The sequence below is a fragment of the Aotus nancymaae genome, unplaced genomic scaffold (genome assembly GCF_030222135.1).
Source record: "Aotus nancymaae isolate 86718 unplaced genomic scaffold, 86718_ANA_hifiasm-v0.15.2.pri h1tg000003l, whole genome shotgun sequence".
Classification (NCBI taxonomy): Eukaryota; Metazoa; Chordata; class Mammalia; order Primates; family Aotidae; genus Aotus; species Aotus nancymaae.
Genome location: NW_026988414.1, coordinates 71136137 through 71151786, shown reverse-complemented (window position 1 = coordinate 71151786; position 15650 = coordinate 71136137). Strand labels below are relative to the sequence as shown.

General features: G+C 37.6%; 1 protein-coding gene and 1 non-coding gene across 2 annotated transcripts in view; both read right to left on the bottom strand.

Annotated features, from left to right (window-relative positions):
- The window catches only part of ARIH1 (ariadne RBR E3 ubiquitin protein ligase 1), a 124740-nt gene that overhangs the window by 12813 nt on the left and 96277 nt on the right, over nt 1-15650 (bottom strand). The window contains exons 6-11 of the mRNA XM_064382303.1: nt 15277-15343; nt 13341-13447; nt 9958-10000; nt 9423-9494; nt 6146-6276; nt 1266-1323 (exon numbers count right to left, since the gene is read on the bottom strand). Of these exons, the coding sequence (XP_064238373.1) occupies nt 1266-1323; nt 6146-6276; nt 9423-9494; nt 9958-10000; nt 13341-13447; nt 15277-15343 (478 nt within the window). The remainder of the gene's footprint in view (nt 1-1265; nt 1324-6145; nt 6277-9422; nt 9495-9957; nt 10001-13340; nt 13448-15276; nt 15344-15650) is intronic.
- LOC135277270 (U6 spliceosomal RNA) lies at nt 2306-2412 on the bottom strand. The gene has a single exon (XR_010344887.1). It is a non-coding gene; the product is annotated as a U6 spliceosomal RNA (small nuclear RNA).

Sequence of the window (15650 nt, the reverse complement as noted above, 5' to 3'; positions counted from 1 at the left end):
ACTTCTATAACAGGGGGTCATTTCCATATGTAGCAACAGGGAATTTCTCAACTCCTGAGTCACTCCATTCCAAATCAGCTCACCTATAATTATTAGAGCTTCTTGATGAACAATAAAAGCTTTTTTTTTCCCTCTCTCTTTTTTTGAGACAGAGTTTTACTCTTGTTGCCCAGGCTGGAGTACAATGGTGCGATCTCAGCTCACCGCAACCTCCACCTCCTGTGTTGAAGTGATTGATTCTCCCACCTCAGCCTCCCTAGTAGCTAGGATTACAAGCATGTGCCACCATGCCCAGCTAAACAATAAGGTTTAAAAATTTTTAAATGAGTAAGATACTGCCTATAAATAGCACCAGGGCCATTTAACAAATGGTTTGCTACTGTTCTTGGGGTAGGAGGGATCTTGAAAGCAAGACTACCAAAAGCTGAAATGTGCTATGTGACTACATTAATTAAAATAAACTTACTATAAATAAGAATGTTCTTGGCCGGGCATGGTGGCTCACACCTGTAATCCTAGCACTTTGGGAGGCTGAGGTGGATGGATCACCTGAGGTCAAGAGTTCACGACCTGCTTTGCCAACATGGCGAAACCCCATCTCTAGTAAAAATACAAAAATTACCCGGGTGTGGTGGTGCATGCCTATAATCCCAGCTACCTGGGAGGCTGAGGGAAGAGAATTGCTTGAAACTGGAAGATGGCGGCTGCAATGAGCCAACATCACGCCACTGCACTTCAGCCTATGTGACAGGAGCACAAGATTCCACCTAAAAAAAAACCACACACAAAAAAACCAAGAATGTTCTTGATAATTATTATTTTGAATAAGATTCCCTTTCTAAATGTAAGTAGATATCCAATATTTATTGGAATGTCTTTCATGAATCTTTCAGAATTGAAATTTCTACTTAATTATTCCCTGGGCCAAGCGTGCTAGCTCATGCCTGTAATCCCAGCACTATGGGAGGCTGAAGCGGGCAGATCATAAGGTCAGGAGTTCCGAGACCAGCCTGACCAACATGGTGAAACCCTGTTTCTAGTAAAAATAAAAAAAATTAGCCAGGTGTGGTGGCACATGCCTGTAATCCCAGCTACTCAGGAGGCTAAGACAAAGATTGCAGTGAGCTAATACTGTGCCACTGCACTCTGGTGACAGAACAAGACTCTGTCTCAAAAAAAAAAAAAAAATCCCTAATGAATTATTCCCTAATGAATATATAATGTACATTCTTAGTCAACTATTATCCTGTAATACATATACTTACCTCCTGTGCATCTCTTGCTGCCTTTGCATCATCCTCATTATAGCGATTACAGTTGTACCTTCAAGTAAATAAAGAGGAGTCCATAAAGAAAAAAAATCAATGAAAAGGAAAAAAAAAAAAATCACAGAATTTTAACCTGGATTTACAGATTACCTGAAACCAACAGTGTCTTTTATAACAGAGAAACTGAGATGTTAAAACACCCAGGGTTCTACTGCTATAATGATAGAAACAGCAGGCTGAAAGGAACTGTTCTAACCCATATCTAGTGTTTGAGTACTCTCTAAAATAGTAAATTAGTTCTCTATCCAGTGATAGGAAATTCCCAACCTCTTGAGGCAGTCCATTTCAAATCAGCTCATCTATAATTATTAGAAAACACTGCCCTTCCAGAATTTTTATTGACTGTTGTCTGAATTTCTAAACTCAAGTTTTTGAGAAAGAGATGATCTTATCTTTTAAGCCATCTGTTATATAGGCAAAATTTCTAATTTTCCAGGATTATTCAATTTATCTGCTATTTTATAAATCACAGAGAACCAACAGTTGACAACCTACCATGTAAAAAATTGATGCTGTGCTATGTGATTTGCTATTATAGTTTTTCAGTCGTTTAAGACTGCACGACATACAAAATAGTGGGAAGGGGAAAACATACCCAGAGAGGTCAGCTCAGAGCACAGATGAGTTAAACTTGCACTTCCCCTGTTGTGGTGACTCTACCTCAGTGATGGGAACCTACATTATGGGAGCAGCTATTTCCTGAGTGCTTACTATATACCATGCACTTGGCTAAGGACTTTAATTATACTAACACATTTAATCTGTTAAACACTTCATGAAATATACATTATTTTCTTCATTGAGAAATAATAAAATTTAGAGAGGATGGGTAACACACTTAAGGTCACATAACTACAGAGTTTCAGAGCTGGGAATTAAACTTTTGCCTGTCTCCCAATGGACGCTTATGCTCTTAACCAGTGAGAAAACTGCTCATATGCTTTGTCATGTCTTCAGAAATTTTTTTTTTTTCTTTTAAAAATATGGAACGCTTCACGAATTTGCGTGTCATCCTTGCGCAGGGGCCATGCTAATCTTCTCTGTATCGTTCCAATTTTAGTATATGTGCTGCCGAAGCGAGCATGTCTTCAGAAATTTTTACAGTGATCTTTTTAGATCTAAAGGAAGATAACTCAGTTTAATTAGAGCTATTATTTGAGCCTGTCAAGTTCTTCAGGATTTTAAGAGTTAATATGTATTCAATATCTCTCTTTGATGGTACCTCCAAATGTGTAAGATTCTTTTTTTTTGAGACAAAGTTTTGCTCTTGTTGCCCAGGCTTGAGTGCAATGGGGTGATGTTCGCTCACTGCCGCCTCTGCCTCCCAGGTTCAAGCAAGTCTCCTGCCTCAGCCTCCCAAACAGTTGAGATTATAGGTATGCATCACCATGCCTGAATAATTTTGTACTTTTAGTAGAGACGGGGTTTCTTCATGTTGGTCAGGCTGGTCTCAAACTCCCGACCTTAGGTGATCCGCCCACCTTGGCCTCCCAAAGTGCTGGGATTACAGGTGTGAGCCACTGTGCTAGGCCCAAGATTTTTATATTAGTTCAAGTAAGTCATCAGTAAAATGAGGAAAGCAGTATATATATTTATTTAAAGAAAAAAAAATGACAAAGCCTTTTAGCAAGGCTTTAAAGCATTCCACAATGGCCGGGCATAGCAGCTCACACCTGTAATCCCAGCACTTTGGGAGGCCAAGGCGTTAGATCCCCTGAGGTCAAGGAGTTCAAGACCAGTCTGGCCAACATGGTGAAACATCATCTCTACGGAAAATACAAAATTAGCCGGGTGTGGTGGTACATTCCTGTAATTCCAGCAACTTGGGAGGCTGAGGCAGGAGAATTGTTTGAACCTGGGAGGGGGAGGTTGTGGTGAGCTGAGATCACACCATTGCACTCCAGCCTGGGCAACAAGAGCAAAACTCCATCTCAAAAACAAAACAAAACAAAACAAAAACACACACACACAAAAACAAAAAATAAACCAACAAAAAACCCACAAAATTCCACAAGGAAGATACAAATCTATTATCTGTATGCCAAGAAGTGGTCATTCAATCAATCCCAAATATTCCCCCCTATATTCACTGCTGAGGTCCCAAACTTCTCAGCCCACACTGAAATATCTTAATGAAATCTAGAAAAAAATCCCTGAACCTACTATCCTAGTGAAATCATTCGATTCTGGGGTTTCAAATGAGGATAAAAATGAAGTTACATGGTTCACATGCACTTTGTAGAATTAATCACACATTTTGGAGGTTTGGAATTACATTTTATGTTTCTAGTCTTTGGTATTTCTCTATTTTCCAAAATTACTCAGAAATAATCAACAATGGTCCATTAAGCTCATTTTTAAGTTTATAAAGTAACCCAAAGAAAATTCATCTAGGTCTGGAGATTTATTAGTTTATTTTCCCTCTGAGTAGATTATAATCATCTCCTGGCAACAACTCAGCCGAAAGATAGCTCCCCCTGACCTCTACTTGTCAACTATTAACACTTCTTCCTATTAGATCCTTAAAAACTTTCCAAGAGCGAGAGAGAGCGAGAGAGAGAAAGAGAAAGAGAAAGAGGGAGAGAGAGAGATTTTTTGTTTTTTTTTTTGAGACAGGGTCTTGCTCTGTGACCAAAGCTGCAGTGCAGTGGCACGATCTTGGCTCACTGCAACCTCCCACACCTCAGCCTCCTGAGTGGCCGGGACTATGGGTGCAAGCCACCATGCTTGGCTAATTTTTGAACTTTTTATAGAGATGGGGTTTCATCATGTTGCCCAGGCTGATCTTGAACTCCTGAGCTCAAGTGATCCATCCACCTTAGTCTCCCAAAGTGCTGGGATTACCGGCATAAGCCACTGTGCCTGGCTGATATATTTTTAATATACTTATAAGCCTCATCTCATTCTGGGCTTTATCCTGACAACATTATTAAGGATTTTAAGACCAGACGGGCATATATTTAGGATTCATCTATACTTCTAACTCAGGTGACTGTTAATGCTACTTGAAATGCTATTTTGAGAATTCTGAGGCATTTTCAGATATAAATAGGAAAGAATAGCATGATTCACTTGCAATGTCAGCATGGGTAAACGCAAAACACAGGCAGCATTTTTGATGCCTCTGGTCCAGGCTATTCTTCATTCTTCTGTATCCATCATTTGTATTGTACCCCTTTCAGATTTCAATACAGCTCTTGAAAATCTGAGCTGTGATTAGAGATGCTATTACAAAAACATATATAGGCTTACAAAAGTATAGGGTGAAATTAGTATCTGGGAACACTCTAATCCAGGCTCAGAATTATCCCTCTTATTATTCTTCTAGTTAATACAAGTAATCAAAGTTTCAATGAAACTAAAAGAGAAAATTTGCCAGTCTTAAGTTTAGAACCTCCTCATCTTGTCCTGAACCTGCAATCTCTTCCCTCCTACCTACCCTCTATAACCAGTTCAAATTATAAGATAATATATGTAAAGCACATAATATAGAGCCTTCTCATCTAAGTTACAGCTCTAACCATGTCAATCCCATTTTAAAATGTGTGGTAATATCCAACTACGTTAAGTCTGTTCTCCTATTCCCCACAACTTACCAGGGAGCCAAAAACTCAAATGCCAATACAGGACAGGCAGGTAACACAAATTAGTGAAGTGGGCCATTTGCATATTATAACACTCAAAACCATTCTCATTTGTATTAGTAAATGTGCTAGCTCCCATTTTTCTCAAAACTCAAAGCATCCTAGTATAACTTGCATTTTCCCAAACTAATAAGAAATATGCATGGAACAAAGGTATGTATTGGTACTAAATGAAAAACAATGGTGCTGTATGATATATGCAAATGATATTAGGCTTCAGTCTGGGGAAAAACATCAAAGAGGAAAATAAAAGCTCCATTTAAAGGATTCCAACTCAGTTCTAGGTGACTGCTGCCAAACAGAAAAACACACTGGTTTCTAAGTTCCAAAGAAAAGCTAAAAATATAAATGTTGGGCAATTTCCCAATTTTTAAAGTTTGGGGCAAACTATTTGTCTAATAACTTGCAGGGCAAAACAACCTGCATGTTGGGTTTTGCCAACAGTATCTGAGTTTCTAACTTTTGCCTAGAGAGGCACATCTGATAATACAGTTATTCTCTAAAAAAAAAAAGCCATGTATTTTCACAATAATCTATCTTTGCTCATGTTGTAACTTTTGCCCTAAAGGTTTTTTCCTACTATTTTTGTAGCTCATGAACTCTTGGTCCTCCTCAAAGTTCATCTCAACTGTTACTTACTTTATGAAATACACCTAACTAATCCTTCTACATCTTGCATATGCTTATAACATTAATCACACACACTGCATGTATTTATTTAGCTTGCAAATTATTTTTAAAATTCATTTATTTATTTATTTTAAAAATTCATTTATTTATTTATTTTTGAGACAGGGTCTCACGCTGTTGCCCAGGCTGGAGTGCAGTGGCTCAATCTCAGCTCACTGCAAACTCCGCCTCCTGAGTTCAAGCAATTCTCTTGCCTGAGCCTTCTGAGTAGCTGGGATTACAGGCATGTGCCACCATACCCGGCTAATTTTTATATTTTTAGTAGAGACGGGGTTTTACCATGTTGGTCAGGCTGGTCTCGAACTCCTGACCTCAGGTGATCTACCCACCTCGGCCTCCCAAAGTGCTGGGATTAGGCATGAGCCACCACACCAGGCTTTAGCTTGCAAATTAGATGGTGATATCTATGAGGTAGAAATATTATTGATAATACATGGCATATACTTACGTAAACACATTCTTCCCTTAATTTCCCCAACCTACCAGGCAGATCCATGTGGTTCCCAAGGGCCAAGACACACCCAGCAAAACTCTGCTTTACAGTTCTGGTTACGACAGACCATGTGATTACAACCGCCATCCTTCTCAATTGTGACATGGCATTTGGGACATTCCTATGAAGAGAAACTATAAAGTTGGTGTCAATGCTACATTAGATTGCATTATTTACATTAAGAAAAAGCCAGTTCTAGATTTGGTTTGTTTTTAAACATCTTACTTATTGTGATTAACACATACAAAGCGCTTGGAACAGTGCTGAACACTTAAGTACTATTTAAGGTGAGCTGCTACCATTGTTACCACAGGTTTTTAAGATATACAACAATTTAAGAACTTGTTTTTTTTAAACTTAGAGACAGTTTCACTACATTGCCCAGGCTGGAGTGCAGTGGCTATTCAGAGGCTCAATCATAGCTCACTAAAGCACTGAACTTCTGGAGTCAAGTGATGTTCTCACCTCAGCCTTCCTAGGATTTCTTTTTAAGTTGGGTTGAGAGACAAAAACATTTTAAGTACGTTTAATCATATATATATAGTAATATTATTATAGGAGATAAAAACATTCTATTCATATAAATATACTATACTCTCTAGTGTCATCTAGAAATAATTGAGTACTGCCCATATCCCATGCACTGTTCTCAGTGTTATATATGCATCAACTCATAATTCCTACAGTGGTGCTATTCTTATTTCCAATTGTCAGAAGAATAAATGGGAGAAAGAAATCATAAAGAAATTAGTCCAAGGTCACACAGAGTCAGGATCCAAACCCAAGCAATCTGACTTCTGTCAGGTAACTAGGAAATCAGACCTTGACTGGTATATTCATGTTGTGGCTACTGGATTTTCCAACTTTCTCCTACCTAATTCCCATGTTTTAAATTGTTTTCACTGTGACTCCTTAACAGGTATGCTACAGGGGTCATGTTAGATTTTTTTTCCCCCAAGTCCAAATCATTTTCTTTTTCTTTTTGAGACAGGGTCTCACTGTCACCCAGGCTGGAGTACAGCAGCACAATCACAGCTCACTGCAGCTTTGACATCCAAGGGCTCAAGTCATCCTCCTGCCTCAGTCTCCCAAGCAGTGGGACTACAGGCACACGCCACCACATTTGGCTAATTTCTGTATTTCCTGTTGAGATGGGGTTTCACCATGTTGCCCAGGTTGGTCTCAAACTCTCAGGCTCAAGCAATCTGCCCACCTCAGCCTCCCAAAGTGTAGGATTACAGGTGTGAGCCACCGTGCCTAGCCTCATATCATATTCTTGGTTGCTAGTAAGCCAAAGTTACTGCCCTGTAGGCCTATGATTTTTTTGTTTCTGCATTTGAGATTGAGGTTTGTAACTCCCACAAGGAGGGAACATCACCCACTATATTAATATTTGCACAATTTGGCCTTCTTTTTGAAACTGACTATGCTGCTCATCAATGATAACCATTTAAAATAGGCCAATATAGCAATTTTTTTTTTTTTTCAGACGGAGTCTCTCTCTGTGACCCAGGCTGGAGTGCAGTGGCACAATCTCGGCTTACTGAAACTTCCGCCTCCAGGGTTCAAGTGAATTCTCCTGCTTCAGCCTCTTGAGTAGCTAGGATTACAGGTGTGCACCACCATACCCAGCTAATTTTTGTATTTTTTAGTAGAGATGGGGTTTCACCATACTGGCCAGGCTCGCCTTGAACTCCTGACCTCGTGATCTGCCTACCTTGGCCTCCTAAAGTGCTAGGATTAAAGGGGTGAGCCACTGTGCCTGGCCACAATTTTTTAATTATATATTTCAAATCAAATTTTTGAAATCACCCACATAAGAAATTTAACATTTTTCCAAACAAGTACATTTTATGCATAAAATATGTTTCATTCTACATTTCTTGGTTATAATTAACCAAATAGTATTAAACCTTCAAAATATTAGGATATCACTGACAATATGCAAATCTGTTTAGAGAGCTAATAATCATAAAAGCTTCTAAAACCTTTCTCTTTAGTTTTCTCTCAAAAGTACTGAGTAGCTAAATTTGCTTTACAAATTGCCATTCTTCCTTGGTAATCTACAATCGAAACCAAGCCAAACATATTCAAGCCTGGACTCTCTATTTTAAACATCTTTGGGGCTTAAGAGTAGGAATTTCTAACGATGCAGAAAAAAGGCTATCACTTAATTAAACCATGTAGTGAAAATATAATTGCCTTATTCTGAATACTAGTTTTTCAGAGCATATTAAAGGATTCTGGGACTTTGATGAACATTTCTTGTGGGGAAATCTTCAATTTTCAAAAAAGAATGCTTGGCTAGGAATTTTTAAAAAAATAACAGAAGAAGCAACCACTTTCTGACATTACGGTACATTTACAATAAGGTATTCTTTGATTCACATGAGCTGTGCTTATCGTGATAGTTTTGGAGGGCACAAAAAATTTACTGTTTCACTACTTTCTGGGAGATAGAAATGTATATTCATGTTTTATCTGTAAGTATGCAAGATGTATACTTATACAGACAACTGTGTCAGCCTTCATCATTTACACATTTCTTACTCTCATTGTCCTGTGATGAGTGAGGGAGGGAACAGTGCAAAGATAACTTTATATACTATGGGTCAAACAATTCAGCATTCTTTAAAGCATCATCTTCACATTGTGAAAAATAATACTAAAATGAATAACCTATGAACCATCCTACCATTCATTACCCAAGGATGGATATTTATGCAACTTTGTATTAAAAGACTAGCTGGGTACACGGTTGGCATGCAAATGCTTACTTATTATATTAGTGATCAAGGAGAAGGGTATTTAAGATTAAAACACTTGTAAGGCATTCGTCTGGGGTTAAGAAAGTGGTTTGTGGTCATAAAGAGACTGAATTTTGAAACTAGTATCAAGAGCAATATACTTCAAAGCAAATAATTAGAAACAAAAAGGTAAATTACCCTAATAGAACCAAGCTAGGTAAACTCCAATACATCTGTATACTAAAAGGCAACCAAGCACAAATCCCACACTTGAAAAATTATCATTTTTCCAGTAGAAGCAACCTAAGGCAGAGAACTATGCATACTGTAGTACAGCACTCAATACTCTAAAATAAACAAGAAAAGAAAAATAACAGCCAAGCATTCTCAAAAAAAAAAAGTCAATGGAGAAAAAGATGAAACAAAGACTAGAAGTAGGTCAACCTACTGCTTTTGCTAATGCCAAAGCACCAATTCTTATCATTTTCATTACCAAGAGTTACTGAAGGAAAACACCAACCTTTGTGTTGGCTGCAATCCAATTGGAGGTTTCACTGTCATCATCACACTTTTTAATCCATTTCTTTAACCACTGTTAGGATACAACAAAAGACTTTAAAAAATAGCAACTTACTTTAGCACTTAACTATAATCAAGCTTAAACATAAAAGCCAATGAATAAGATTATCACCAGGCCCACTTCCTCTAAGGCCAGGGAAATCCCATAGCTGTAATGTCCAGTAGATAGAAAATCAACCAAAGCAACATTTTCTTTGGCAGAAGCTGAGTGGGGAACCTACAGCTTGAAGAGAAGCCCTTACAAAGCCTTACAAAGAGGTGCCTTAGCCACGGTTATCCTAATAATAATCAGGAGCTGACTTGACTTATCCTAAGGAATTACCTCTGAATATATGTAATGATCATCTGAAATTAAAAGGGTAAAATAAAATCTACCAATAGACAGATAACAAAATCATCAGCTGTGATTTTCAGTCACTAAGTCTTAGAAGTGTGCCATTAGATTGTTTAAAAATGGAAATGTCAGACAAACTCACCTTACATTTAACAGGATCATGCCAATTCTCTCCACAGTTAAAGCTGTTAAGTGACACAAAGAGTTAATAGAATTAAAACCTACCTACTGTAAGTAAGTAAATAAGCCCATCATTTCATGCCTTATAGTTCCACAGTATTGTGACTAGTTTCTAGTGACTGGCAAATACAAGGAGAAAATCCATGTCTGCTTTACAGTTAATTACCTAGAATTCAGTATTAGAACTAGCACATAGTACGGGTACTCAGTATGTGTGAAATGATGAATGACTGTAAGCATGAATACATGCTTTGGTGACAATTTCTTAATAGTTGTTGCTAAGGTGCCTCAGATCATATTGAGAAGTTTCAACCCATGCTTCACCAGTGCATTTTTAATCTTTTACTTAACATCCTAAATGAAGAATAAAAGGCTGACGTTGTAGGTTACTTATATAACAGCACTAATACACAGTAAACAATATATGGGAAGCAAATAGGTCACATCTTTGCATTACTTAAACAAATGAACCTCAGCCCTGTAGAGGGAAATGGTACCGGGCAAGGTATAAAACAAAAAGACTAAATACTTACTAAACATATATTAATCAGTAATTCACTTTTGTTCTTCTAGGTTCATGGCATGTACATTTGTAAAAAGTATAATTAGTGAATAAACACAGATGCTTAAGAAAAAAATCATAAAATGGCAGATTAGCTAATTAAATAATTTAGAAATGGCAAAAAATTCTTTGCTAAAGAGACGAACTAACTATTATTGATTTAAATCAGGTGAGGATAATGATTATTTCTGAAAAGAAAGATGAGAAATGTGATAGAGCAGGGAACCAAGGAGCTAGAAATATATGTGTCATGTTTTATCTCTTAATGAAAAGAAAAAAACCAAAATACTAACTTTGATTTAGCTGGATCGTAGCTACATAGGTATTCATTGTTGTATTCCCTATACTTTTATGTTTGAAATGTGTCACACTAAAAATACACTGGAAAGTAGGTGTTATCCACCTTTTCTCTACAGGGTAAACTCTTAAACAACAATGCATATTTAATCTTTATCAAAACAGTATGTGTTTTACACATTTAATCTGTGTGAGCTTACCTGCTCTTTTTGGAAACAGTTAATAAATTATTAATGATGTGTTAACTGTAATTCTATAGGTGTTTGGAGGAAAAAAAGAATGGTATGAAATACAAATAAAATATCTCCCCCAAACCCTTACCCCCAAAAAATCTGGCTGAGCATGGTGCTTCATGCCTGTAATCTTAGCACTTAGGCAGGGCCAAGGCAGGTGGATCACTTGAGGCCAGGAGTTCAAGACCAGTCTGGCCAACATGGTAAAACCCTGTTTCTACTTCAAATTAATTAATTAATTAATTAATTAAATTTAAAAAAAAAAAACAGCCAAGCATGGTTGTCCATGCCTGTAATCCCAGCTACTCGGAGGCATAAGAATTGCTTGAACCTGTGAGGCAAAGGTTACAGTGAGCTGAGATCATGCCACTGCACTCCAGCCTGGGTGATGGCTTCTTACTCCTCAAGACTCAAAGGAGCAGAAAATCATCTTAACTTCTAGCAGGATATGTTTGTGTCCCCCTAAAATGCATATGTTAAAACCTAATAATCAATGTGACAGTATTAGGACGTGGAGACTTTAGGAGGTGAATGGAATTGGCATCCTTTAAAAAAAAAAAAAAAAAAAGAGCTGCCTTGTCCTTTCTACAACATGAGGACCCAGCAAGTAGGCACCATCGATGAACCAGAAAGCAGGCCATCACTAGACAATAAATCTGTTGGCACCTTGATCTTGGACTTCTCACCCTTAAGAAGTCTAAGAAATAAATTTCTGTTGTTTAGGACCCACCCAGTTTATGGTATTTTGTTATAACAGCCTGAACATTAAGACAGAAAATGGTACCAAGAAGTGAGGGTGCTGTTGTAACAAAATCAAAAATGTGAAAGCTGATTTGAAACTAGGTAATGGTAGAGGCTATAAGAGTTTGGAAGTGTAAGCTAGAAAAAGTCTAGATCACTGGAAATGAACTGAACAGGTTAGGGTAATTCTGGTGAAGATTCAGAAAGACAAAGTGTGGAGAATGCCTCAATCATAGAGAAAACCTAAATAAATGGCCACAAACAGAATGTTGTTAGAAATATGAACAGCAAAGGCCATTATGATGAGATCTCAGATGAAAATGAGGCACATGCTGTTAGAAACTGGAGGAAAGGCCATCCTTGATATAAAGTGGCAAAGAAGTTGGCTGAATTGTGTTTTGTGGAAGGTAGAGAAATGAAACCGAATATCTGGTTGAGGAAATTACTAAGCAAAGTGTTGAAGGTGTAGCTTAGCTTCTCTTGAATGTTTATAGTAAAATGCAAGAAGAGATGAGTGACCTAGAGATGAACTGTTAATCAAAAGGAAATAAGAAGTTAAAAATGTGAAAAAATTTCAGCCTATTCATTTTGGAAAAAATGAGAACACCTGTAAAGAAGCCTGAACTGATTAAGACACCCTCTAATATGTGGCACTGGAAACTTCCTGGTAGTTCGAATCTAGAATTCAAAGACTAAAGAGTATACTATAGAACTCCAAAAGCCCAAGTTACCAAGAAAGCTGGGCAAGAGGAGCCATATGAAAACTCTTAGTTAAAAAGGAGACCATCAGCTGAATTTACCTGCACACTTCCTTTGCATAAGTAAGGTTAAAATTTGGCAAAAAATTTGGCAGAGTAAAGAAAAAGTTACAGTCCCAGATCTATAAGTTAGCTCCCATTAAGTTACAGGGGAGCATAAAGGAAGATATGATTAGAGCTGTATATTTTCTCCATAAAAAAATATATCCAGGCCAGGCATGATGGCTCACACCTGTAATTGCAGGACTTTGGGAGACTGAGGTGGGCAGATCACAAGGTCAAGAGATCGAGACCATCCTGGCCAACACGGTGAAACCCTGTCTCTACTAAAAATACAAAAATCAGCTGGGTGTGGTGGCACACACCTGTAGTCCCAGCTACTAAGGAGGCTGAGCCAGGAGAATCGCTTGAACCTGGGAGGTAGAGGTTGCAGTGAACTGAGATCGTGCCACTGCACTCCAACCTGGTGACAGAGCGAGACTCTGTCTCAAAAACAAAAACAAAAAATATATACACACACACACATATTTCTATGTACACCCAAAAGTTAGAATATCAAGGAAAGAGAAAAAATTATTTAAGATGTGACCTTTTCATCCAATTCTCAAAAAGATACACACTATTTTTAAACTGGTATCAAACATCTCCCTGCCTAAGGTAAACACTTTTTTTTCTGCTATTTTAATACCAAGAATAAACAGAAGAAATAGAAATGCTTTGTGCACTATTTCAATTTAGGAAATCACTTGCTTACCAAAATTGGCGCCCACATTTGCAGCGAACAGGTTTAGCATCAGGATATTGGACTTTAACAACATGGTGGCAATCTGGGGCAGGACACCACTTTAACAGTCGATTGCACTGAAATACAAGTTAGAAAATAAAAAATGACAGGTGGCCAGGCACAGTGGCTCACACCTATAATCCCAAAACTTTGGGAGGCCAAGGCGGGAGGACTGTTTGAGGTCAACCGCTTAAGACCAGCCTGGGCAACATAGCAAGACGTTGCCTCTACTTTAAAAAAAAAAAAAAAAAAAAAGAATTTAGCCAGGCATAATGGTATGTGCCTATAGTCCCAACTACACAGGAGGCTGAGGCAAGAGGATCACTTGAACCCAAGAGGTGGAGGCTAGAGAGCTGTGATCATCCACTGCACTCCAGCCTGGGTGACAGAATGAGCCCTGCCTCAAAAAAAGGCAGCAAATTAAATTAGGTCACAATGCAAGATTTCCTAGCACATCAGGCAATTATTTATATTGCTTCTCTGGTACAAGGGGCAAATGGGGGAGGATGATACAAGCTAATGAAAACTTGCTGTGGTCTTCTACAGTAACATTTTGAGATGTACTTTTTTTTTTTTTTTTTTTTAAGATGACTGATCCTTGAAGACCTGGTTTTATAAAATTTATGAACTATCTCTTGTTCTATCTTCAAAATCCCACTGAATAACTTTAAATATGTGATCATTAAATAGCACTAATTTACTTATGGTTCTATTTCAAGACAATTTTCAAAAGACACAAGAAAACCAGATATACTCTTTATCAAGGAAAGTGTTTGGATGCGACAGAATAGTTCAAGCTAAGCTAAAGGATACACATACAACTTCTCCCATAAAGAGCTCTTGTAAGAAAAAAAAAAAAAAGCCAGTTCCTAAGCCACAGGCAAAGAGTGCACTTTAGTTCCTGAAAAGGAAATATAATTTTTATAGTATTTTTATTATGAAATAAAACACTCTGCACCAGAATTCAGAAGTCTATTGACCATTTCAAATAATATACTATTTCTAAAATAGGCTATTTCCAGGTTTAATCTCTAATGGAAATAATTACTTTCTAAAATTAAAATACCAAGTTACACTGATATTTTCATACAGGGGCTGGCAAACTCCTCTGTAAAGAGCCAAAAGGGTAAAGAATTTTGGTTTTGCAGGCCAGAACAGTCTCTGTAGCAACTATGAAACTCTGCCACAGTAGCACAAAAGGAATCATAGAACAAATGGGCAAAGGCATGGTCCAGTAAAGTACGGTATTCTTTATTAACAAGATTTACTGGTAATGAAACCTAAAACGAGCAGAGAAATAGCAGGGTTAGAATCTCAAACATGATTAAACATGACATGATTAGTAATCTACTACAATTCTCTGCCAGGGATAAAGAAAAATAAAGGAAGAACACAGTAAAAATAATTTTATTATCCAAGCTCAAGTCTATGGAGAGATCTACTTACTAGTTTGTCATACTCATTTATGTTTTTATTAAGAGAGAGTCTCACTGTCACCCAGGCTGGAGTGCAGTGGTGCCATCTCAGCTGATTGCAACCTCCACCTCCTGGGTTCAAGCAATTCTCCTGCCTCAGCCTCCCAAGTAGCTGGGATTACAGGCTCATGCCACTGCGCCCGGCTAATTTTTCTATTTTCAGTAGAGATGGGGTTTCGCCATGTTGGCCAGGCTGGTCTCAAACTCCTGACCTCAGGTGATCGGCCCGCCCTGGCCTCCCATAGTGCTGGGATTACAGGCGTGAGCCACCGCACCCGGCCTGTCATACTCTTTTGAGAGTAAAGGTATTTTGGTATCCTTCATAAATGCAATAAAGATTTGTTTACTGTTAATAGACCATAATTTTTAAAAACAGTATTTCTATTAATAAACAGAATTCCTTCTTACAAGAAGGAAAACAAATCACTTACCTCTACAAAGCTATTTGTTATTAAATGCTGATACTTTAATTTAACTTTTGAATCTGTGATCAGGCGCCTGAAACCAAGAATAAAAATAGATGAGAAAGTTTCCAGCCAAGAGTATTTTCCACACATTTATAAAATGTAGTTCCAAAAGCTGTTTATGCTATGGCTACAACATGTTTATGCCCTAAGCTGAAAATACTGAAATCCATATAGGCTGTCAACAGATGTAATTGTACTGATCAAAACAATAATTTCAAAGTTTGTATAGTTTTATTTTCATAGACATTTTTTCCATGTTTCTTGTATTTTAAATATTCAACTTTTACCCAGTTTTTAGTATAGCCTAATGACTTACCAACTAATGCCAAGTTTAGGCC